This window comes from Oryx dammah, unplaced genomic scaffold (genome assembly GCF_014754425.2).
Source record: "Oryx dammah isolate SB20612 unplaced genomic scaffold, SCBI_Odam_1.1 HiC_scaffold_25, whole genome shotgun sequence".
NCBI classification, from domain to species: Eukaryota; Metazoa; Chordata; class Mammalia; order Artiodactyla; family Bovidae; genus Oryx; species Oryx dammah.
This window is the reverse complement of record NW_024070209.1, coordinates 100545333-100567566: the sequence shown is the minus strand read 5'-3', so window position 1 is coordinate 100567566 and position 22234 is coordinate 100545333. Positions and strand designations below refer to the sequence as shown.

General features: G+C 51.4%; 1 protein-coding gene across 7 annotated transcripts in view; it reads left to right on the top strand.

Annotated features, from left to right (window-relative positions):
- Nucleotides 1-22234, top strand: part of RAPGEF1 (Rap guanine nucleotide exchange factor 1) — a 111884-nt gene that overhangs the window by 32357 nt on the left and 57293 nt on the right. For 4 of the 7 annotated variants that reach the window (XM_040225439.1, XM_040225438.1, XM_040225441.1 and 1 more), the window contains exons 2-4: nucleotides 13810-13949; nucleotides 14520-14633; nucleotides 19034-19212. In XM_040225439.1, the coding sequence (XP_040081373.1) occupies nucleotides 13810-13949; nucleotides 14520-14633; nucleotides 19034-19212 (433 nt within the window). The remainder of the gene's footprint in view (nucleotides 1-13809; nucleotides 13950-14519; nucleotides 14634-19033; nucleotides 19213-22234) is intronic. The other 3 variants (XM_040225442.1, XM_040225440.1, XM_040225444.1) reach the window with 1 other exon arrangement.

Below are 22234 nucleotides of genomic sequence, written 5' to 3'. Positions count from 1 at the left end.
GCATTCTTTGGCCCACGATTTGGAATTTCTTAACAGCTTCACTGTTCTCCCCCAGACCTTCATCCTCAAACACTGTGCTTCTCAAACTTGAGCATGCTGCAGCGCTACCTGGAGGACTGGCTGAGCCCTAGCCCCTGGGCCCCTTCCCTAGAGGGCCTGCCCCACGGGGTCAGGGCTGGGTGCAGAGCCCGCCTTCTGAGCAGCTTCAGGTCAGGGAAGTGCCACTATCTGCCCCACTGTTCTCCCCCCAATTCTTCACTCTCAGGGGAGACTGAGAGTCACCTCAGGCGACTGCAAAGCGAGAGAGAATTGAACACGTTCGGGTTTTTTATACTCTCTGTACTTGATCACAAGGTAAGACGCTTCTCACTGTGCCAGGTGGCCAGAAAAGCCTGCGCACTGCTGACCCCTCCGCGCCAGAAGCGACGCACCTGTTGGCGCTGCCCCGGTGCCTGGTTCTTAGTTCCAGACCTCGGTCGGGGAGCTCAGCCACAGTCCTGGCTACGTCTGGTCAAGACTAGCTTTGTGGTCTCGATGGCCCATACAGGACCCCGAGCCGTAGCTCCTCTTTGTCCTAGTTAGAGAGTTTTCCCACCCCGGGCTCCCCAGGGAGTGCGATCTTCAGCATCTCAAGTTGGTCGTAACTGAAATAAGTCTCAAGAAGCATTTAGCCTTACTGTCTGCAGTGGCCTCAGATGGTTTGTATCACATTTTATGCTTTCATCCAGGAAATTGGTTTGGGGACCTCCCAATGGGTTGTGACCTGAGTAATCGTCAGCAGGAGGGATCGGCCACGTGTCTGCCCTCCCACCCCGCGTGGCCAGGGCTTACTCAGTTCCTCTCCCACCCAGACCAGCCCTCATCCCTTTGCACTTTTCACACTAAAGTGTGCATGGCTTCCAGGCTTACAGCTCCAGGGCTTCCTTCCTCAGAGCCACGTGGGTCTCTTAGGAAGTGAGCCCCTTGTTTCTTCAGCAGTTGTCTCTCTCTGCTGTGTGTTGGAGCCCTACGTGTATGGCTTTACTTCCTTGTTCACTTGTAAACTACTCAAGGCCAGGGCCTCCATTCCTGTTAAACCACAGACCCGCTGTGGGACCAAATGCCCAGCATCTGGCTGTGGGAGGAGTGCGCTGTGCACAGGCCCAGGGCCTGGACTCGGTGTTCAGCCTGGTTTCAGCGGAAAAGTGAGTTTTGCTTGCGAACAGCTGACTTTGAGACCACAGGTCTCTGCCTTCTCCTCCCCATACGGCCTGTGTGTGCTCTTCCTCCCAGGCTGCCAAGGTAGAGGCCTGCAGACAATTGGCAGGAAGCCGCCTCCTGTGCAAAGATTTGGTCCTTTAAAAAGAGCTTCAGTTCTAGGAGACTTCAAGGATACGACTGCTGAGGGAGGACAGGGGAAGATGAGATTCCGTCTCGAAAAATGCACACTGTCTCCTGCCTTGAGGATTCTAGAATGAGACAATTGGATTTTTCCTAAAGGCACTCACTAGGGTGGGGCAGGTTTGGTAGAGTTCTGAGTAAGAGAGAGAATTTGGAGAGAGAGGAATGTCGTTTGGCTGCGTCCAAGATCCAGGGAAGGGGCCGGCGCCACTGAAGAGCTGTCTTTAAAAGTACATACTGTGAGGCCATCTGTTATTTATCACAGACCATAAAGGCATAACTTCCGTGAGAACTGGGAAGCCTTCTTGATTTCAGAAAATCCCCTTGCAGCACTTTCTAGCCAAATGTTGGCAACTCCAGCAATCACTGAAATACGAGTTCATCAGTAGCTGTTGGTTAAAAACAGTGTCTCACTTCCACCCATAATCCCACCTCCCAAGAGGAAAGAGTCAGTGTGTATGACTTGGGCTAAGAGACCATGCCCAGGACCCTCACCAAGGGCATCTAACTCAAGAGCTGGCGTGGCCAGGAGCCCTTTGATGCGATGCTCCAAGTGAGCTGCCTGGGTCCTGGTCTCTTCCAGAGGGTGTGAATCACTTTTTCAAGCAGAACTGGCTGGCCTGAAAGTCTTTTCCGCTGCTCTTGTGGTGACTTGCTTCCCTGGTGATCAAAGCTGTGAACACATCTAATAAACAGCGTTATTTGCTAGGCTCTGGCTTAAAAAAAGAGGAAGAGGAGCCCACGCTGAGTCGGAAGCCGGGTGGGGGGCGGGGGGGGCGAGGGTGGGGAGGGTGTGGTGGAGAGCGGTACGCACCGGTGAGCACGGGGCCCTGCACCCATGGGCACCGGCTTGTTCCCCATGGGGCACACGCGCCCTCCTGCCTCTGAACCCGGGCTCTGCTTCATCCGGGCTGTCCTGAGGGGTCTTACTTCTCTCTCTCTTGAGTTTGGAGGCTGTGAAGCTGCATTAGGATCACGTCTAGTCTGTCCCTTGTTCCTCAGCCTCTCTCTCCCACCCTGGAGGATCCTCTGTGGAGCGCCTCCACCATGCACACACTCCGGCTGCAGGAAATGGTCCCGGCGGCTGCTGCCACCCTCCCTGGTGTTTACAGTCCCTGCACACAGGCACCCATGCATTTGAGCAGACACGGACTGGGTTGGATTTCAGGCTCTGAGCTGATGAAATTCTGGCTTTGACTAGACCAGCCTGACTTCAGATTATCAAGGCCACTCGGAGCCTCCAGTGGGCAGTTAGACCATCTGCAGCTGCGGTGGCTCGCGAGCAGAGGGTGGGGGCGTGTCCCAAGCACTGGAACTGTCTTCCGTCCTAGGCTTCTTCACATTTTTACCTGCTGTGCTTAAGTTGTCCCCTGAGGAAGAGAAACGACTGCAAGCAGTGAATACTTTTCCAGCCGCTGCTGAGGAGGGACCCTGGACTGCCTTTGTTCGGGAGGCCTGGGCCCTAGGCTGGCGGGAGAGCAGTTCCCAGGCCTCGGCGGCCTCTGTCAGGACGGGGATCCTTGCTGGCGCCCACGCTTCCCATCCCTCACTTGGCAGCAGGGCCTCTGAGGCAGGGCAGCCGGGACCACCTTGGTCCCCACCCCCAGAGGCTGGGGTTGATTCAAGCTTAATTTGGAATGTGTGGAGCAGAGTAGGGTCTGGCTTTTTTCCCCATGCGTATATGAACAGACACGATCGACCTTCTTGTGGGAACAGCCCTGGACACAGCCTGGGGGACGGGAGCAGGGGGCGGGTCTGTCACAAGGTGCTCGTCCCAGTGCCCCTTTGGTTCCAGAGAAAAGGCACTGCCCCCGGGGGGTGAGGGTGACAACCTTCTCCTCTGCTTCACACCCGGGCAGCTGGAAGTGTGCCTTCGGAGACGTGGGTGTGTTCAGGTCCCTCGGCACCCCTCAGAGGTCTCTGAGGCCTCTTCCAAAACAGCCCCCTGTTTGCTGCCTCTGATGTCTTCCGTCGGTTCCCGTGTGAAATGTCCGAAGCCTGTAGGAGAAAGGTGCACCTGAGGAACCCGCTGGGTTGTTACACAGGGGCACCGGGAGCTGCCCCGCTCCTGAGCGGGCTCTGAGCGGCCCGAAGGGCCTTGCCTGTACTGGGTGTGTCTCCATCCCAGGGCTGCTTGCTGGCCGCACTGAGCCTGAGGCTGGGGGCTCTCTGGAGGGGCGGAGTGGGTCCTGCTCCTCAGCATGTAAATGTGTGTGAACAAGTGGGTGAGCAGCTGAAGGAGGAGGTCTGTGGGCCTGCCCCGCTGCCCTCTGATGGCACCCTGTCTCTCTGCAGTGATGGGGACCGAAGGTGGCATTCCACGGGACTCTGTCCCTGTGCTTTCTTCTGTATTTGCCAGCAAGCGATTCCTGCAGCGTCCCAAACCACAGGCGGTTGTGTCTCCCAGCTCCTTCTCTTGTTGTCTGTGAAGTTAAAAAAAAAAAATGGAACACGTGCTCACTGACAAGTGAAAATGTGTTTCCTCTAGAAGTCCAGAGGGTGGCCTGACACATTGTGCGTTCCTGGGGGTCCCTGAGCAGGGCCTGGAGCAGCAGGGGGCGGGAGGAGAGCCGCCGTCTGCCGTGGCCCAGCCGCCTGCAGGTGCTCCCGTCCCCCCAATGGGCCCGTGCCCCCGTTGCTGACCCCTGCTCGGGCTGCCACGCAGGCCACACAGAGCCGCACGGCAGGCCACACAGAGCCGCACGGTAGGCTCTGCGGCCCTTGAGGAGCCTTGTTGAATCCTGAACTGGCTCCAGTCCTAACACGCAAGTTCCTCGGAGGGACAGAGGCTGCTCCAAACAGCTCCACCTAAAGGACAGAGGTGAGGGTGGACCCACGTCCAGGTGCAGCCGGAATCCCGATGGTGTGATGGGCTTTGGCCGGCCTGCTCTCGGCCTGGCGTGCTGACATGTTTGCTCTCCCTCTCCCTTCTGTCTTCTCTAGAAGTAACATACTCTGGAGAAATGACTCATTTATGTCTCTGGAAGTCTCTGGCTTTAAGAATCTCAGAGTCAATTCCAAATAAATAGTCAGTCATAGAAAAGAAATTCTTCCTTGGTACTTGGCGACCCTGGGGACAGGCTGACCTTGAGTGGTTCTCAGTGTGAGTTAGGGCTGCAGTCGCCTTGTCTGTGATGTGTGTGTGCATGTTCTGGGGGTAGGGGGCAGGGGGTCAGGCCCCTGGGACCTGGTCTCCGCGTCTGCCAAATGGTGCTGAGAACCTGCCCCTCCCTGAGTTAACATGATGATCACCCAGCTTCCAGGAGGGTGTTTAAATGCACTAGCTGCTGATGTTGGGCTCCAGGGAGGGAAGCAGCTCTAAATCTCTCATCTCGTGGGATATCATCCATTATTTGACCATTTTTTAATAATCGGAGTAGGTATGGGGGAAACTGTTCAGCTCCCTCTCTGACAGATCGCTGGCAGGAGGCCCCGCACCTCAGAATGTCCTCTCCAGGCTGTGTTCACATGCACAAGTTTACCTGGTGGAGGCTGTGGTTTCTGTTTAAGTCCTGAAGGACACTTAGTTACTGAATTCGCCTCTTTCCCCACCCCACCCCCAAGCTGCTGGAAGTGGAGCCTCAGACAAATAAAACTATCTAACAGCTCAGATGATGTCGCCAGGAATCCAGCTCCTCTTCTAATCTCTGCTCTCCTTTTTTTCTTTGAATACAGCTTTTTAAAATTAAAGTAAAACACACATGTAGAAAAACACTCAGTCATAAGAGCCCCGGCTCAGTGAGTTATCTCCTCCATTTAAAAGTTCTGCTGTGTTAGAACAGACTTCCCTGGTGGGCCAGTGGTTAAGACTTCACACTTCCACCACAGGGGGAATGGGTTTCCCTGGTTGGGGTCGTTCCACATGCCACAGCGGTATGGACATTAATTAATTTTGTAAAATCTGCTGTGTTGAAAAAATAGTAATTGCCCATTTAGAGTGGTGGCATTTATCTCAGAACATTTGGGAACAGCAGATGACATTTATCTGATGTTTACTAGGTGGCAGTACTGTGCTAAGGGACCTTACATGGAGTACTTATCACATCCTCATAACAGCCTCGAGAGGTGAGACAAGGACCGTTATTCTCATTTTACAGATGAGAACAGTGAGGCCCCAGTGGGCAGCTTACTCACAGCTGTACACATTGAAGGGATTTCACTTATGTCAGAGCTGCGGGTGGTGTGGGAGTAAGTTCCCAGGGCTGCCCTTGGCCATGTGGTGGTCCGTGTCTCTCCTGTTGCCCACATTTCAAAGCAGAGGACATGATGTCACTGCCACCATGTATGTCTGTCCTTGCTCCCTGCTGCCAGAGATAACCAGCCTGCGTTGCTGGGAAGCTGCGATTGTCAGAAATGTCTTCTGTTGAAAGTCTCCCTCCTCTGCCCTGCTCCTCTTACCTTGCACAGTGAGTTTCCGCAGGCTCTCTGGCCCTGTGCCAGGTGGGGGCTTCAGTGAGATCCTGCAGTCCCTCCACGTGGGCAGAGGGCCTCAGAGTCTGGAATACCCAGCCTAGGGGTGAGAGGGCCCCCCACAGTCAGTCCTTCAGCAAGTGCACCTCAGGGCACATTCCAGAAGCCCTTGAATCCAGCCTGCCCAAGGTGCCTCCTGTCAGGAGGCCAGTGGACCAGCCCTCCTCACAGGGACGGGGAGGGCTGGCCATTCCCAGGGCCTCCAGCTGCAGAGGGTGCTGGAAAAGTGTCTGGTCCAGCAAGAGACCACGTTCTGAAGACTCAGGATAAAAGAAAGAGAAGAGTAGAATGTCTTGCCTGATAATTTTTATTTAGTTGTATATTGAAATTATAACGTTGTGGATAATTTAATTTGAAACCACATGTGGCTCTTGTGTTTCTGTTGGAGAATCTGTTGTCCTCTGGAGACCTTGAGGGGGAGAGCAAAACATCTGGTTTTTCCTCTCATCTTTTCCCTGGAAGTAGCTTGAACAGGATTCTCTCAGCCCGGGTGCCCGGGTGACCCACGCCGAACCAGCACAGCAGAGAAAGTTCATGGTTGTCTCTGACTCAGTGTCGGTGTTCCTCAGACAATTACGTTAAAAATCGGTATAGACCATCCAGTCGACATCACTAAGCAGATACTACTGTCTGGTGTTGGTTGAGTGCAGTCGTTGCTACCTGTTGCAGAGTTCAGTCCTTGATTCTCCTGTCTTTGTGTTAGTGATGGACAGGGAGGCCTGGCGTGCTGAGATTCATGGGGTCGCAAAGAGTCGGACACGACTGAGCAACTGAACTGAACAATCGTTTACTCACTTTCACTGTGTGCCAGTCTTGGGGCTAAGTGCCAGGTTCCAAAGTGAGGAAGACTTAGCCTTTGGCCTCAAGGAAGCGAGCGCCCGGTGCCCGTCCTGCCTCGTCCCTGCAGCCGTGGAGGGAGGGGGAGCCCCGTGCTCTTCACCCTCCCCAGTGCGGAGTGTTTGCGCCTTTTTCTTTGTATCCATCCTGGTGTGTATGTCGTAGCATTGCTATATGGTTTTAATTTATTGTTTCCTGATAACCAGTGGGACTGAGCACCTTATCGTCTGTTTGTTGGCCATTTGGAGTTCATCTCTTGTGAAGTGTCTGTTCATTTCCAGATCTGTTTTTAATCCTGACAGTTACACAAGTAAAGCAAAACCGGTAGCTCTGTCAGATGTGTAGTGAAGCCTGCAGGGGTGGGGCCCCCAGGCCCGATCTCCTGCCTGCACCCCTGGTCTCGCTCCTCGGCATAGCCCCCGCAGGCCTGCACCCAGCTCAGGGCAGCTGGGCAGCATCTTGGCAGGTGTCCAGTGCTTATGCCCTTTTGCCTGGCAGTGCCTTTTCTAGGAGCCGGTCTCAGGCAGGTGCTCAGCGGGAGGGTGTTTATTCCTGTGCTGTTGGAAGAGCAGGAGCTGGGAGCCTTTGGTCAGGAAAACGTTTGACCATGTTGTGGTTTGCCTTCCATCAGGACATTATTCACGCATTAACTGTGCTCATGTGGAAAAATGCCCACAGCATATCACCCAGCTAAAAAAGCCAGTCACAAAAATACTTCGGCTCTGTATGATAGAGACGGGGAGTTATGAGGGATTTTCACCTTCTGTGTTATGTATTTTTGCAGTGCTCAGATTTTTATAATGAGGTTGTCGTAGTTTTGTCACTGATAAAAGGGAAAAGGAGATGCTTGCTATTTCCATTAGTACCCCAAGCAACATCACAGCTATCTGTTGACTTCCTAATCCAGAGGGTAATGTGAACAGATTCTCATGTCATAAGAGCCTGTGGTATTGTGGCACTCCAGCAATTATTTTCCCAGTGTTTGAATGTGAATAATCCTATGTTACGTAAGAGAGAGGATCTTTTACTATGAAATTGTTGGAAAAAATAAAACATCAGGTTACTTTGTGCTCTGCCAGGCTGAGATTATTTTTAGCCTTTGCCATGCTGCACGTTGGCAGAGCATTGGCGGTGTTATCACATAACAGCCAGCGGGTGCTGTGGACTGAGCGTCTGCTGTGTATCAGGTCCTCTGCTAAACGCTTGACATGGAGGATCACGTTTAACCCTCACAGCAACCCGGGCAGGTGGGTCCTGCGGTTATGCTGGCTCTACAGGCGAGGAGCCCTCAGCGCAGAGAGGTCGAGCGCAAGTTAAAGCACCAGCTGCCTGACTCCAGGGCCCCCATCCTGCTGGCTGTGCCCATGACCCGCTCACTCTCACGTGCGTCTTTGCCTGTGCAGTCAGTCTGTACGATTCTAGATAAACAGGCAGACCTCTTAAAAATGTGAAATCCTCACATTAAAAATGATTCTTCCTAATGTCCTCGTGTACTTCTCCCCTCTGGTTGTCCTTTCAACCCATCTGGGAACTGGGGGTATGGGTGCTGGGAGCACACATGGGCCACCCCGGCTTGTGTGTGGGACGAGCGGGGGTGCTCCCTGGTGCCCAGCTCTGCGCCCTGCGCCATCATGTGAGGGGGAGCTGCCGTCACGTCTCTCAGGGTTGGCTGTATGATCTTGGAGCCGCCTCAAAGTGTCATCCACACTGACCCTGACTTTGTGGTCCTGGGTGGACCTCGCATGGTGCAGATTAGACCTTGTGTGGTCCTCTGTGGTTGCTATGTAGACTCCCCCATCCCAGGGGGACTTAAGCCCTGACAGGGACGCTGCTAAGTTGGGATCCCAGCTGTTACAGATGACGTCTGAAAGGCCACTGGGCAAGTGCATTTGTCGGCAGCAAGGAGAGACGGCCATTCAGCATGGCCGAGGGGCACGCTGAAAGTTCAAGGATGACACAGCGACGCCTGGCAGACTGCTCGGAAGAAGCTGGTTTGGCTCTGGTGTGCTTTTGGTTTGGGTTGAGATGTGATTCCGGGAACAGGCTGCGTGCCTCTCCTTCAGCCTCCCTCTGGATGGAGAATGGCGTCCGTCTCGCAGCCCGCCTGCAGCTCGTGGCAGCCCCGCAGGGCAGCGCTGCTCTCGGTCATGTCACGCCGTCTCTGGGGATATTGACTGTGAGGTCTTGTAAGCGTTCTTCCTCTGGAAGAAATGGCTCGCAGGCTCGTCACTGGGAGCTCTTGACTTTCCTTGGTGTAGATGCCACACCGAGCAGTGGTTGGGCTTTCCCAGTGGCTCAGCAGTCAGGAACCTGCCTGCAATGCAGGAGAGGCAGGTTTGATCCCTGGGTCAGGAAGATCCCCTGGAGGAGGGAATGGCAACCCCCTCCTTGGGATTTTCTTACCGGGAAAATCCCATGGAGAGGAGCCTGGCGGGCTACAGTCCACAGGGTCTCAAGAGTCAGATACACACATACACGAGCAGTGGTTGAGGGTGTGTTTTCTTACATTCTGTCTGCGACCTTCGAGGTTGTTCCAGCAAATCTGATAGACCAGAGTAAGACACTGCAGCTGTGGCGCCTCCCCATGCAGGGGGGCGTTCGTTTCCTTGGTTAGGTGTTGCCCTCTCGCAAGGTGTGCAGGTCTGGCCAGCCCAGGTCCTGGTGGGTGTGGCGCTGCGGGGGGGCGGGCGCTTGGCTGTGCTTGTGGGGCCGCAGAGGGCCCAGACCCTCCGGAGGTCGCTTGGCCACAGCCCTCGAGTGAGGTGTGGTGTGTACTCTAGTCCAGCGGCTCTTGCCACAGAGGTTCTCGAGGGTGTTCCAGGAGGCATGTACGAGAAAGGTCAGAGCAGTGCTGTTTATAGAAGCAGACACACCAGAAATGACCCAGCGTTCGCTGACAGGACAGTGGACCAGCAAAAGCGGCATGGCGGAAGAGTGGGGCTGCACAGGGCTGGCTGCGAGGGCATTTCTGTGCACGCCGCCTGGCTAGATGTCAGACCCGCCGCCGAGTGAGGCAGCAAGAACAAGAGGCGTGTTCACAGTAGAGTGTCACTGAAGTTAGCTTCACAAGCCCACTCATTAAACTCTACTTACAGATCTAAACTAGCATAAAAAGTAAGGCGTGATGAGCACACAATTCAGGATCACAGCTACCCATCGTCGGGCAGGAAGACACCATCACGACGGGCGTGTGGAGGGGGTACTGGGGTTGCCAGCGTTCTGCTTCTTGAGCCCCGCTGTTCGATGGGGCAGCCGCCAGCCTCTCTTGGCTGTTTGTCTACATTCCAATAAAAACTCAGTTTCTTGGTCACACGAGGGACATTCCAAGTGCTTGGTAACCTCAGGTGGCTCTCATGTTGGACGCTGTGGACAGGGAACACGTCCGTCATTGCCGGAAGTTCCGTTTGGCAGTGAGGTCACTGGATGCATAGATTTCATTCCTTCTCTGTAAGGTGTATAGACTCATGTATGAAATCTTTCAAAATTCTGTTTTAATTTCAGTGCTAGAAAATCTTTAAACCCAAAGTGTAACTTTTACCAAACCCAAAGTGTAACTTCCCAAGTGAGAAGTGGAAGAGTGGTCAGTGAAGCTACCTGAAGCTCTGCAGTCGTGTGACCGTCTCTTTGGCACTGCCCCCGACCCGAGATGAGTGACCCACACGAGGGACATGAGAAGGAGTCGGGAAGTGTGTGTGCAGGTGTGCACGCACGCATACGCCTGTGTGTAGCATGGTGGTAGGATTACCCTAACGTAGCCGCCACCTCTGTGTCCCCCTCTCTGCCGTCACTGGTCGTCACGGTGCTTTATCTGCTCTCAGGCGCATAGTTTGAGTGACCTTCCAAATCTCCTAAAACCTGCGCTAAAGGCTTTGTTGCTGAGCTGTTGTTTCAAGGAAGAGATGACAAGCAGCCTGCAAGTCGAAGCCTGTCCTAGTTTGTGCTGCCCTTGATTTCCAAACTTGAGGAGGTTGGTTGTCATGACAAAGAACCTGCTCTTTCCACTTGATTTATCGCATCTTGTGCTAGAGGTGGCTGGCTGCGGCTGTTAAGTACTCCGCCAAGGGAGATTTATTGGTAGATATGTGCTTTCTTTATGTGCTGATGTGGATTCCCAGCTGCCCCGGGACAGCCAGAGCCTGTCGCCGTGTATTTCCTGGGCGGCTCCGGCTGCTCTCTGGCAAAGGTGTCCTTACCTGGCCACTTGGTCATAATCGGGGGCTGGAGGGGCCTCCACACCCTGTTTGCCTACCCTGGTTCTGCCCTGATGGCAGAGAGTGAAACTGGTCATTCCTCAGCCCCATGCCTACCCGTGTGTAATCGCTACAGAGGGCAGCAGACTGGAGGAGGCGGAAGCTGGCTTGTCCAGTCTGTGTCGCTGAAGATCTTTGACCACCAAAGAAACCACACATCCTGCCTATACTTCCCCATCTGTGTCTGCTTCTCTTGCCCTGCTTTCGGTCTTACTCACCAGGGTAGAAGTCACACCCTAGCATCTGACTTGGGAACCTGTCTGGAGAAAGAAATGCTGTGACATTGGGGATGCTGAGGCCAGCGTTCTAAGGAGCAGGTGGGGGCAGCAAGAAGAGCAGCCTGAAAGAGGGGCAGAGACCAGCGGGCTCCGGCCGGGTTGATACTTCCGCTCAGCACTAAAGGGAGAAGAGAGGGGCGTGTGTGAGGCCCGCCATTCCCCGGGATCCTGAGTCACACGTTCAGTGCTGCAGAGGGTCCCGGTCTGACCTGCAGCCAGTCCACATCACACAGTTGGGTTAAGCTCCCGGCACTGAGCAGGTGCCACGTGCCCCGTGCACGGACAAGCCCCTTCCTGCGTTACTACAGCCAGCATCTCATTTAACCTGCACCACATCAGACGTCTCAGGTAGAACAATGTTATCAGACAAAACTGGAGACTTCAGAGGTGCTGCTGAAGTCTGTTGACTCAAAACAGTCTGACTACAACTGCCCAGCCTTTTAACTACCCTGTGAATTACCGAAGTTGTAAAGAAGCAAGTATAAACTGTGTGTGGGCCCCCCTGCTTGGGTGGGGAAGAGGAGGGGAGCTGGAGCAATCACACCATCTGCTGGCCTGCTGTGAATCCCAGGGCTGGCACCGCCCGCAAGGACTGGTACCCAGAGCCCCGGAGCTCCGCATCGAGCAGCTCCAGCTGAGGAGAGAGGCGCACCAGCCCTCTGTGGATTTGTGTCCGCACTAGTCCCTAAGAAGGGCTGGTGGACAGACAGCTGCGAGGCCGGGTTTGGTTTGACTGCCCTTGTGAACGAAGGTCAGGCCTGGCTCCTCTCTCTAGTCCAGAGTGCAGGGGGCTCCTAGGTAAACTGCAAGGGCGAATCATGTGTCTGATCCTGCCTGCAGCCTGAAGGTCTTTGCCGAGAGGATCGAGCCTTGGCCCCTGATAAGCCGAGCACTAGGGGACACAGTGACACTCCTGTGATAGAGGTGTGGTGTCATTTATTTGGAAGGGTCTTTTGGGGTTTTGGGGGGGTTTTTTAGCACTAAATTGCTGAGAAAATTGAAAGGGAGTGTTATTTTTTTATTTTTTAAATACACGTACTTCTTTTTCCATTGCATAGAATCATGTTCTCCCTAATTATCAACCATTTTCAAGTATTTTCTATAAATTTCTGACATTAGCCAAAGGAGTGGTTTTTGTGGGGTATTTTTTCTTTGGTCGATTTGTTCATTTGTTGAATTAATGTTTCCCGAGCATCTTCTCTGGGCTATGTACAGTGTTAGCACTGGAGACGCAGGCTTGAGCAGGGCAGGTACAGTCTTCAGCGAGTGTGTTCTTGTTAGGAGATAAACACATAAATAATGAGATGGTTTCAAACCCTGGAAAGTGCTGTGGTAAATAAAGGAAGGCTGCTCCTTTGTTTTTTTTTTTTTTTTTTTTCCCCAACAGCTTCATTGAGAGAATTCACATATCTGACTACATGACTCCTTTAAAGTGTAGAATTCAAAGTTTGTTTTTTTTTTATAGTAATTCACTGGGTTGTGTAACGATCACCAGATTCTAATTTTAGAACACTTCTCCCCCACCAAAAGAAACCTCTTAGTCACCAGCAGCCGCTCTCCATCCCTCTCCACTCCCTTTAGTCTTAGGCAACCTCTCATCTATTAATACTTTATGTCTCTAGAGATTTGCAAGTTCTGGACATTGCAGATAAAAGGAATTATACAATATGTGGTCTTTCGTGACTGGCTTCTTTCACTTAGCATCATGTTTCTGAGATTCATCCATGGTGTAGCATATCAGTGCGTTACTTAAATGTAGTTTTAGGCCTGTGTGTTTTATTTGTTTTGATTATTGTGAATGGACACTTCTTACATTTGTTTTGAATGTTCCTTGCTATTGTGTAGAAATAAAATTGATTCTTGTCTGTGACCTTGTTTATGATGTATATCATCTTGTATCCTGTGAGCCTACTAAATTTGTTTGTTAGTGCTAGTTTCTTAGAGGATTGCTTTGGATTTTTTCGTATACAAAATTATGTCATCTACCGATAGTTTTATCTTTCCAATCTGGATGGCTTGTGTTGGAGTACAAAATTGAGTAACAGGGACCAAAACGGACAGCCTTGTCTTGTTCCTGATTTTGTTGAGAAACCAAGTTGTCTTTCACTGTGTCCCTGAGGGTTTTCAACACCTTAGTTCTACTTCAGGCTCCACTGACGGCTCTGAGGCCTGACGCATGTTACTTGTTGCAGTTGCCTAACCAGACAATGAGAAGGTCCACTCAAAAGGTCCTTCATTCCCAGTTCTCATGTCCAGCCCTTCTGCGGTTCCACCATGGTGTCCTTTCATCTTAGCCAGCCCCCTTGGATGTTGGTTAGATCATCAGATGAACTCTGTAGGGACTCAGGGAAGTATTTGTGTGTTTGTTTTCCACACCCATTTTGACCGCTTTCACTCTAACTGAGAAGGAAATTGCAAAAATTGAAAGGTACAAGCAAAAGAGTCTGAATGGATCCATGTTTCCTTTTCTTTGTAACCTCAAACAGTGAAAGGGAAAGATTTGCCAGAGGACAACACTCATTTCCACAGAAGGTGAATGAACCAGGGCTTCTTCCCACTCTGCCTCTAACAGTCAGTACCTCCTCTGTTTTCAGACTCTCAGCGTTCTCATCTCTCCTCCTTCACCATGAAGCTGAAGGACAAATTCCACTCGCCCAAAATCAAGAGGACGCCATCAAAGAAGGGAAAACCAGCCGAGGTGTCTGTGAAGATTTCAGAGAAGCCCATGAACAAAGTAAGCTGACTCCAGGTGTTTCTCCTGGCCTTCACCTGCTTTGAGCAACGTGTTTGTGCTGTTTCTGAGTTCATGCCCTGGGGACTGAGCTTTCAGTACAGAGCGCCTTTCCTGTAGCGCTCCACGGTTCCAGCTGGGGCCTGCCATGTCCTTGTGAAATAGAAACCTTTAGGATGGGTGAGTGTTTCTCCCATTAATAAGAGTCCAGATCGGTTGGCTAGAACAGTTCTTTTCCAGATGTCATCCTCTGGGCATTTAACACAGCTCAGAGCATCACATTCACACCCCAGGACGCAGCCTCCATGCCCCTAGAGAGGCCCATGTTGCCCCCCGACACACACACGTAGATTTGTGATGTCCAGAACATCCATCATTTGGTTCCAGGGTCCACGCTCTGAAACTTGCTAAACCCTTGAAACTCAGCTGAAGATGCCCTCAAACACCAGGAACCTCAACAGGGCCAGTCAAGCCAGATGTGTTGCAACAGCTGTTGATTTTCATCAACCCCTTCCCTTCAGCTTAAAACGGCCATTTCAAGCTCTGTAGGAATCCAGGTTTCCTCTCTTCCAGGAGGCAACAGACAGATTTCTACCAGAGGGCTACCCTATCCCCTTGGATCTGGAGCAGCAGGCAGTAGAGTTTATGTCCACCAGTGCTGTGGCTTCCAGGTCTCAAAGGCAGAAGGTCAGTGTGATGCTAAGAACAATTGGGTTTGCCTTGCCTTCTACTGCAGAATCCTGGCCCATGGTTTTGGGGATGGAAAAATAAAAATTCTGTTACAATATCGTTGTTTTCAGTTGGGTGGCAACTGTGGGCTTAATTGTTCAGGAAACAGTCCAAGGAGCCATGGATAAAAGTCAAAATTTATCCAGGCCTTCGTGGTCTTTGGAGCAAAGCAAGCCCAGTGCTCCACGGTAAAAGCTTGGGGATTCGGGGATTGGTTTGGGTGTGCTGCTTGGGTCCAACGGGTTCGGGGGGGAACGGGTGAGTCTCCTCTCTTAAGACCAGCTGTTCTTTCCTTGAGCTGCTAAGATGCTCTGGACCGTTGAGAAGAGGAAGGGCGTGTAAAGTGTAAGGTCTCTTTAAATGTCTCGCGAGACTCCTGAGCATGATGAGATAGCATAGAACCAGTGTCTCATAGCCAGGGATTCCTTTTGTCCTGCTAACATTTACCAAGCCTTTTCTTAGTCCTTTTGTCCTGCTAACCTTTACCAAGCCTTTTCTTAGCCCCATGCTCAGTGCTTTCACTCGTTCCCTTACTTAATTCTCATTATAACCCTGGGAGGTGGAAACTTAAATTTTGCAGACAAGGAAACTAGGGCTATGGAGCAAAGCCATACAAAGAGCTGTGACCCAGAGATTGAAACACAGGCCACCAGACATCAAGTCAAAACTCTGATGATGTTACATCTACTTTTTATGAAAATTTAGTTTTTAATACCTAAAAAACCTAATGCTAATCCCCACACGTAACTGAACATAAAAACAAAGTTAAACTCAGCGAGGTAAAATAAAGACAAGCCTCTCAGATAAGTAGATTCTCAGTTCTTTAGTAACTGTCCACAGCGTAGTTTATAGAACTGTTGTCACAGCTCAGCTGTCAGTTTACCACCACTAGCAAACACTGCCCTGTTACATAAACACATAGTTGTTGAACTTTGCAGTGTACTTCCTCTTGTTTTTGTGTTGACCAGCAGAATATCTTAAAATACTAGTTAAAAGTAGGGAAAATCAAGGTTTTCAGTCCAGAGTCTTTCACTGAATAACTTTTCCTGCCCCATCTGTTAACAAAAAGAAGCTAGAGAGCAAGAATGAAATGTACGTTGTTTACCAGACTGACCTGAATTCCAGATTGAAGAGAGGAATAAAGTGCAAGATTTGGTCTGTACCACAATTTTTTTTTTTTTAATTACAATCTGTTTAGCAACCCCTTGGAGCTGAGTTTTCTATGGAACACCAAGAAGAGTGTCAGTTGCCATCTGACACTGTCCAGGGAGCCCAGAGCAAATGCCTCACTAGACACTGTTTTGCTAGTGGATTCTGATAGGAAACTGTTCCAGCCGCTCACTTCTTGGCATTTCCACCCCCCTTTCTTCTTTATTCCAAGAGAAATGATAGAGAAAACTTGACGTTCAAGTACCCTTTCCTTAGTGGGGGTTCCTGCAGACTCCAGGGCACAGCTGGCAATGTCTGGAGACAGTTTTGATTGTCACAACCAGGAAACTGAAGCAGGTGCTCCTGGCGTCTGGTAGGTAGAGGCCAGGGATGCTGGTAGGTGTTGTGCAATGCACAGGACAGCACCTCCCCCAACCCCCACAACAAAGCATCATCTGTCCTAAAATGCCCATGCCGTGGCTGAGAAACTGTTCTCTAGGAAGGAGCTGTATAGATCTTCCCCCAAGGAAGAGCATCAGCCTGGTTCTCGGTCATCACCCTTTAAGAAGGGTGGAGTTTCCGTGCCCTGTCTCCTGCATGATCCAGAGGGAGTTCAAACCCACATGGAGGCCCACAGTCAGGACTGGAGGTGTTGGGGGTCTGCCTGCCAGGGTGTGAGCGTAGCTGACTCTGTCGGAGATATCTTACCATAGCCTGTCATCTGCTGTCATCTTTAACTATGACTTACTAACTCTCTTACAACTTAGTGTTTCTGTGTATAGTCTGATTGTTCCCAGGATGTTACCTGGGAAGCTGCAGCTCAGATAGACAGGAATAGATTCGGGTTCACCCACAACTTACCGTGGGTCTCCCTGTGCCGGGCCCTGTCCTGAGTGGCATCACACGCTATCTTCCTTCTCACCTTGACTGTACACACAAGCTTTCACTGTTCCTGGTATACAGGAAGTGTGGGCTCTGGGCCAAGGTTGCTTAATCAGAATCTGCTATTCCTCTAATTTTATGAAATACTTCCACAAATATTCTCCCTGAGCACCCCCCACAAGCCTCCTTAGCCCACCCAGAGCAGGCATCAGTCTTCCCATTTTGCACACGAGGAGCCTGAAGCCCAGGGGTGCCTTTGGAGCACGGCCTCCTGCAGCACCACTGGCCTCGGGTGGCTTCCACGTCTGTCTGTGCCGTGGTGGCCCCTAACCCCCTGATGCACGAGGACGTGTGCAGGTGGATGCCTCTGCCTCTCCAAGGCCTTGGCCTCAGGTTCCTGGTTCCTAGGGGTGCTTCTTCCGGGTGTCTCATTGTAAACTCCTGACTGCTGGCTGCGTTTTGTGAGAAGCCATAGTTTTAACAGCTGGAGGGCGGGGGGAATGCACAGCATTCCGAGGCCACTGAGTCAGGGAGTAGAATCTGCTGGAGCGTTAATGGATGAAACCTGACTCTGCGAGGTATCACACCTCTTGTTAGAGCCCAGGGCAGCCCGGTTTGATCTCTGCAAATGACAGGAGAATTCTTTGTTGTGAAACGCCTGCCGCTTTGGAGGCCTCCCATCTTCAGGTCAGCCCCTTTCTCCCTAGCAAACCTGGGGACACATTTTCTTAAAACATTTCCGGCCTCCTCCCCCTGTTTCGTCATGCTGGCGCCTGAGGAGTCCTGAGGTGCTGAGATGGCAGTGTTGTGGCCGTCATCCTCTTGCCCAACCAGCCAGTGTGGTATTAGTCATGTTTGACGTCTGCACGGCGCCATGATTCCTTCAGACTGAGGTTCCTGTGAGCCCCGGTAGGCCTAAGCAAAGCAGAGTGCTCTTGCCTTGAGCTAGAGAAGTAAGTGCCTGGCTCTTGGAAACAGACAGTAAATAAAGGTGTCAGTTGGTAAAAAGAGAAAAATAAAGTGAGGGCAGAGAGACCCATGCTGGGAATGGGAGCACGATACGCTAGTGCTCTCCAGAAGACCTTTGGGGAAGGTGTGCTGAGAGGAGCTGAATCAAGTCTCTGAAAGTCGTCCCTCAAAGGAACTAATGACTTCTTAATTCCATTTATATGGTTTTTCTTTGATATTCCCATGAAATCCACTATTTAAAAATTTAATTTAAAATGACGTTCCTCATTATTTTAAAAGAACTAGTGTTCAGAATCATAATCACTTTATTAAGTATCACTTTTTTATGTATTTGTATAATTTTAAATCTCCTTTTTTTAAGAAATTATCTTCTTCTTCTTGGTGGGTTTTGTTTATGTAGTCTCTGGAGCTAAGAGCCCATAGGTGGGAGTTTTCCTCACTTGTACTATCCTTAATTTGCCCTGGGCAAGTAATCGATTCTACTTGAATGGATGATCCATTTTTGGATTTATCTATCTTAACAATTATTCTTGGTTTCCCTTTCCCTGCCAGCCAGCTGAGACCTGGGTTGTTGACCTCAGGGTCAGTGTAAGGAGTGTGTTTACCCACTGACCGTGGATTCAAGGTACTCCACAGTCAAAGAGGAAGGACTTGGGTGTGGGAATGTGAATGCTGGGAGGTCCAGGGCTCTGTGTTTTTATTTTCTTCCTTGGTGAGCTTTCCTCGGGAGCAGAGATACTCTGGATGCTGTTAGCAGTTGCGGCAGGAGCAGTGCCTAAATTTCTGCTGTCTGTCCAGCTTCCTCACCCTTTCCAGGTCCTTTGGGAGCGCCATCTCATCTCATTGAGAGGGCACTGCATCTGCGGGTCAAATGTGGGAATCTAACAAGGAGTCCTGGAGAATGGGCTTTGAGCACTGATGCCTCTGACCAATCTCACACAGGCCTCAGGACCTTGAAAGGCCTGGGGTTTCTCAGTTTGATTTCCTGGATAGACGTGCACAGTACCCAAGCGTCCTACAGCCATCAGCAAATCAGTCCTCACTGTACTTGCTGAGATTAGCGGTGATAGTTCCGTGTAGTGGTGGAGGAGACCCTGGGCGAGTCTGTCTCTGTCTAGGAAGGGACTTAGGAATACCTAAACTACTTTTCTCCATCCAGCCCCTTCTTCTGCCCCAAGTCTGGCCTCTGTATCCTGACTGCAGTCCTTAGGGAAACAATTTGACTTAGTTTCTGCAGCAAGAAGCCCTTTCCAGTGGCATCAATCTCAAAGTGGTCTACAGGAAATTTTATTTATTTCTTTTAAAATCACTTCCTTTAATCTCTCTCCTCCCTCCTTATGCTTAACATTTCCTTTCAGAACCTGAGCTGGCTGGAGGAGAAAGAGAAGGAAGTTGTCAGTGCCTTGCGCTACTTTAAGACCATTGTGGACAAAATGGCTATTGATAAGAAGGTCCTGGAGATGCTCCCGGGGTCCGCCAGCAAGGTGCTGGAGGCCATCTTACCCCTGGTGCAGAGCGACCCTCGAATCCAGCACAGGTGAGTTGCTCTGGGCTGTGTTAGAGCCGTGGAGGCATAGTGGCACCTTGGTTTGGGGGCCATTCACACCCGACGTTTCTACGAACAGCGAGGAGTGCCAGGAGGAAAAGGAGCCCTCCCGCCCCTGCCCCCAGCCTTGCCCCATGGTCTCCGCCTGGTTTTTTCCCGAGGTTGAGGTCATTGTTACTCATGAGGCCTTGACACTGAGTGAAGCTCACCACCACTGCTGGGGGGTAGCCGCTGGGTAAGCCTGTGGTTCTTTTTTCATACTAGCTGGCTCATTGGCAATCATCCCATTGATTTGGACACATTTTCCCCAGTTCCCTGTGTCAACCATAGTTTATTGTGACACCAAATCCTGCTAGTATCTAGCTGCTTAGAGATCTTGACCGCTTACGTTATTAAGCCAGAAGAGGTAGAGAAGAGTCCCAGTAGAGCATGGACTAGTGAGACGCTGAGTTGTATCACACCAGGTCCTCCCAGACGGCAGCTGGATTCATTGGAAGCCAGGTACAGGGATGGTGTCAGCTTTTGTTGGGTAATGCTTTTTTTTTTTTTTTTTTTTTGCTAGAGTTCATCTTCCTCTGAAAGGTTAGTCAGCGGCTTGCCTCTGTGTTTGTTGTTAACCACAGAATGAAAAGCAATATTGAATGTAACCTTCAGTGATGCCTTCTCACGAGAGGCTCTCAGATGCCTGCTGGCTTTGTTTTCCTTCCCTGGTGCCTGTCCGGGATAAACATCTCTCTGTTTCAGTTCCTCAGGATGGGTTAGTGTTCTTGAGGCGTCACAGGGCTAAGCGTTCATGAACCGCTTTCAGAACTTGGCAATGAAGGGCATAGTTTTCTTCTTTGGGGAGATAAAGCAAGCAGGATCTTCATTTCCAAGAAGCTACCTGCCCTGGGGTTTCTGCTGACCCCTGTCGATTGTGCTGACCCCTGTCTTCTGGCTTCTGCTGGTGGTCTTCTGGTTGGAAGCTCACTGGACCCAGTTGGTGGGGAAGGATACAGTGTTGATAGGGCTTTGCCCGATTCTGTCTTCACTTTCCACAGCAGGCTGCCGTCATGTACCCAAGCCTCTGGGGCAGCCAGTAGCTTTGGTGCCTTGTTCAGAGGCCCATGGAGGCCTCTGTGAGCCAAGTGCTGTGCTTTACCGGTAGGTCCCCCGTGCCCAGCTTGTGGACGGGCCTGGTGCGGCTCTCCTTGGAGGGAATGTGCCTAACAGTAAGCTGGTTTCAGGCGCATAGACAGCTTTCTGTGGAATGCTCTGATAGACTTCTCATGGGCTGGGCCCACCATGGGAGAGTTCAGATCTGGTTGAAAACACCACCTCCCCCACTGTCTGCCCAGGTGCCAGTTTTATGGCGGGTGAGCTACAAGAGAGTCACTAAACCTCCTGGGGGAGGAGACGCTGGGGCCAGACCTGAAGTCAAGGCAAGTGCTGGATAGGCACTGGGGGCAGGAGAAGACGACCAGAGGAACCAGGGCAGCAGGCAGGTGTGTCCCGGGAGGGAAGAGACTCACAGGCATGTGAGTGGAGTGTGACCACATGGGCGCTGACTGCTGGAGCCCCGCGCCCACCACCTCGTGTGCCCCGCTCTGGAGAGTCAGCATGGCCACCTTCGCCGAGTCCTGTGGGAGCGCTGGCCCCGCACTGCTGCCCGGCCTCGCGACCCCAAGTGTTGGCCAACAGCTCTGCTGGGGAAGCTACTTTAGACATGAAAGCTCTGGGAGACTTGATCAAGTGATATGACAGTGGTCTGGGGTGTGTTTCTGTCTGTGGGGAGGTTTTATAATTACTTAACATCTATAACCATTTCCTTAAGGGGAAAAGAGAAATGCCTGGGTGTGGCTGCAAGGAACAATGGTTTTTTTCCCTTTTTTTTTTCCTGGTAGTCCTTCGGTTAATACCGTTTAAGGGATATTTTTCCTCCTGAAATTTTTCGAAAGCCAACTGATGATATTTTTATTGCTCTTCCTGACATGATCGAAAATACTCCCTCAAATGTTTCTGTCAGCTTCCTTCCACAATCTCATTCCTCCTGGCATGTTTGTTGGTTACGTGTGTGTTAGTTGCTCAGTCATGTCCAATTCTTTGCAACCCTGTGGACTGAGCCCGCCAGGCTCCTCTGTCCATGGGATTCTCCAGGCAAGAATACTGGAGTGGGTTGCCATGCCCTCCTCCAGGGGATCTTCCTGACCCAAGGATCGAACCTGTGTTTCCTGCATTGGCAAGTGTATTCTTGACTGCTGAGTCCCCCGGGAAGCCCGTTTGTTGACTGGGAAGGTATTATCCTGCCTGCTCTGTGGGTGGGGTTCCAGCAGGCAGACTGTTGGCTACCCTTCTCCCCTGTTCCCAGGGCAGTGGTGATGGGCCTATGAACAAGCAGCTGGCGGCTTCTTGTAGGCAGTGAACGGAGGTGTGAGAGCAGGATCCCTGCTCGCCCTCCATGTAGATGGCTTTGCTCCGTTTTGGAAGCAGATGAACTGGTCCTCTGGACAATTTTATGGTGCAGGACCCTCCTTCCTTTGTTAATGTCCTTCCTGTTACATTTAGACACAGGACTATTCTTCCTCCAAGCTAATAATATGAAGGGTGGACCCAATTACTGATATTTTTAGGTGCTCTCGGGAAAATGCTAACATCCAGTACAGGTAGGAATTGAGCGTGGCATAGCAGTGGCCCCGCCCACCTCTTTCCTCTAATTGTCTCCCGCTGCTGTGGTGGCATCTGCTCAGGCGGGGGTGGGAGGCCAGTCTCTGTTTAAAAAGGCCTCGCCTGGCCTTGCCTGGGAGGAGAGGCAGACTGCTAGGAGCACCTTCCCTTTCAGGACCACTCACCTATGATCCAGGCCCCAGGAAAGTCTGGGAGTTTTGTTTTATTCTCCTAGTCGTCCTTCCTAAGAGAACAGGTGTGACACTGAATACTCTGCATTTATAGCATCCTCTGAAGCAGCCAGACCCTGGCTTTCTTGTGGCTGCCTTTTCACATTTTTCTTTTTTGTAATGGGACTTGAGGAGTTTGC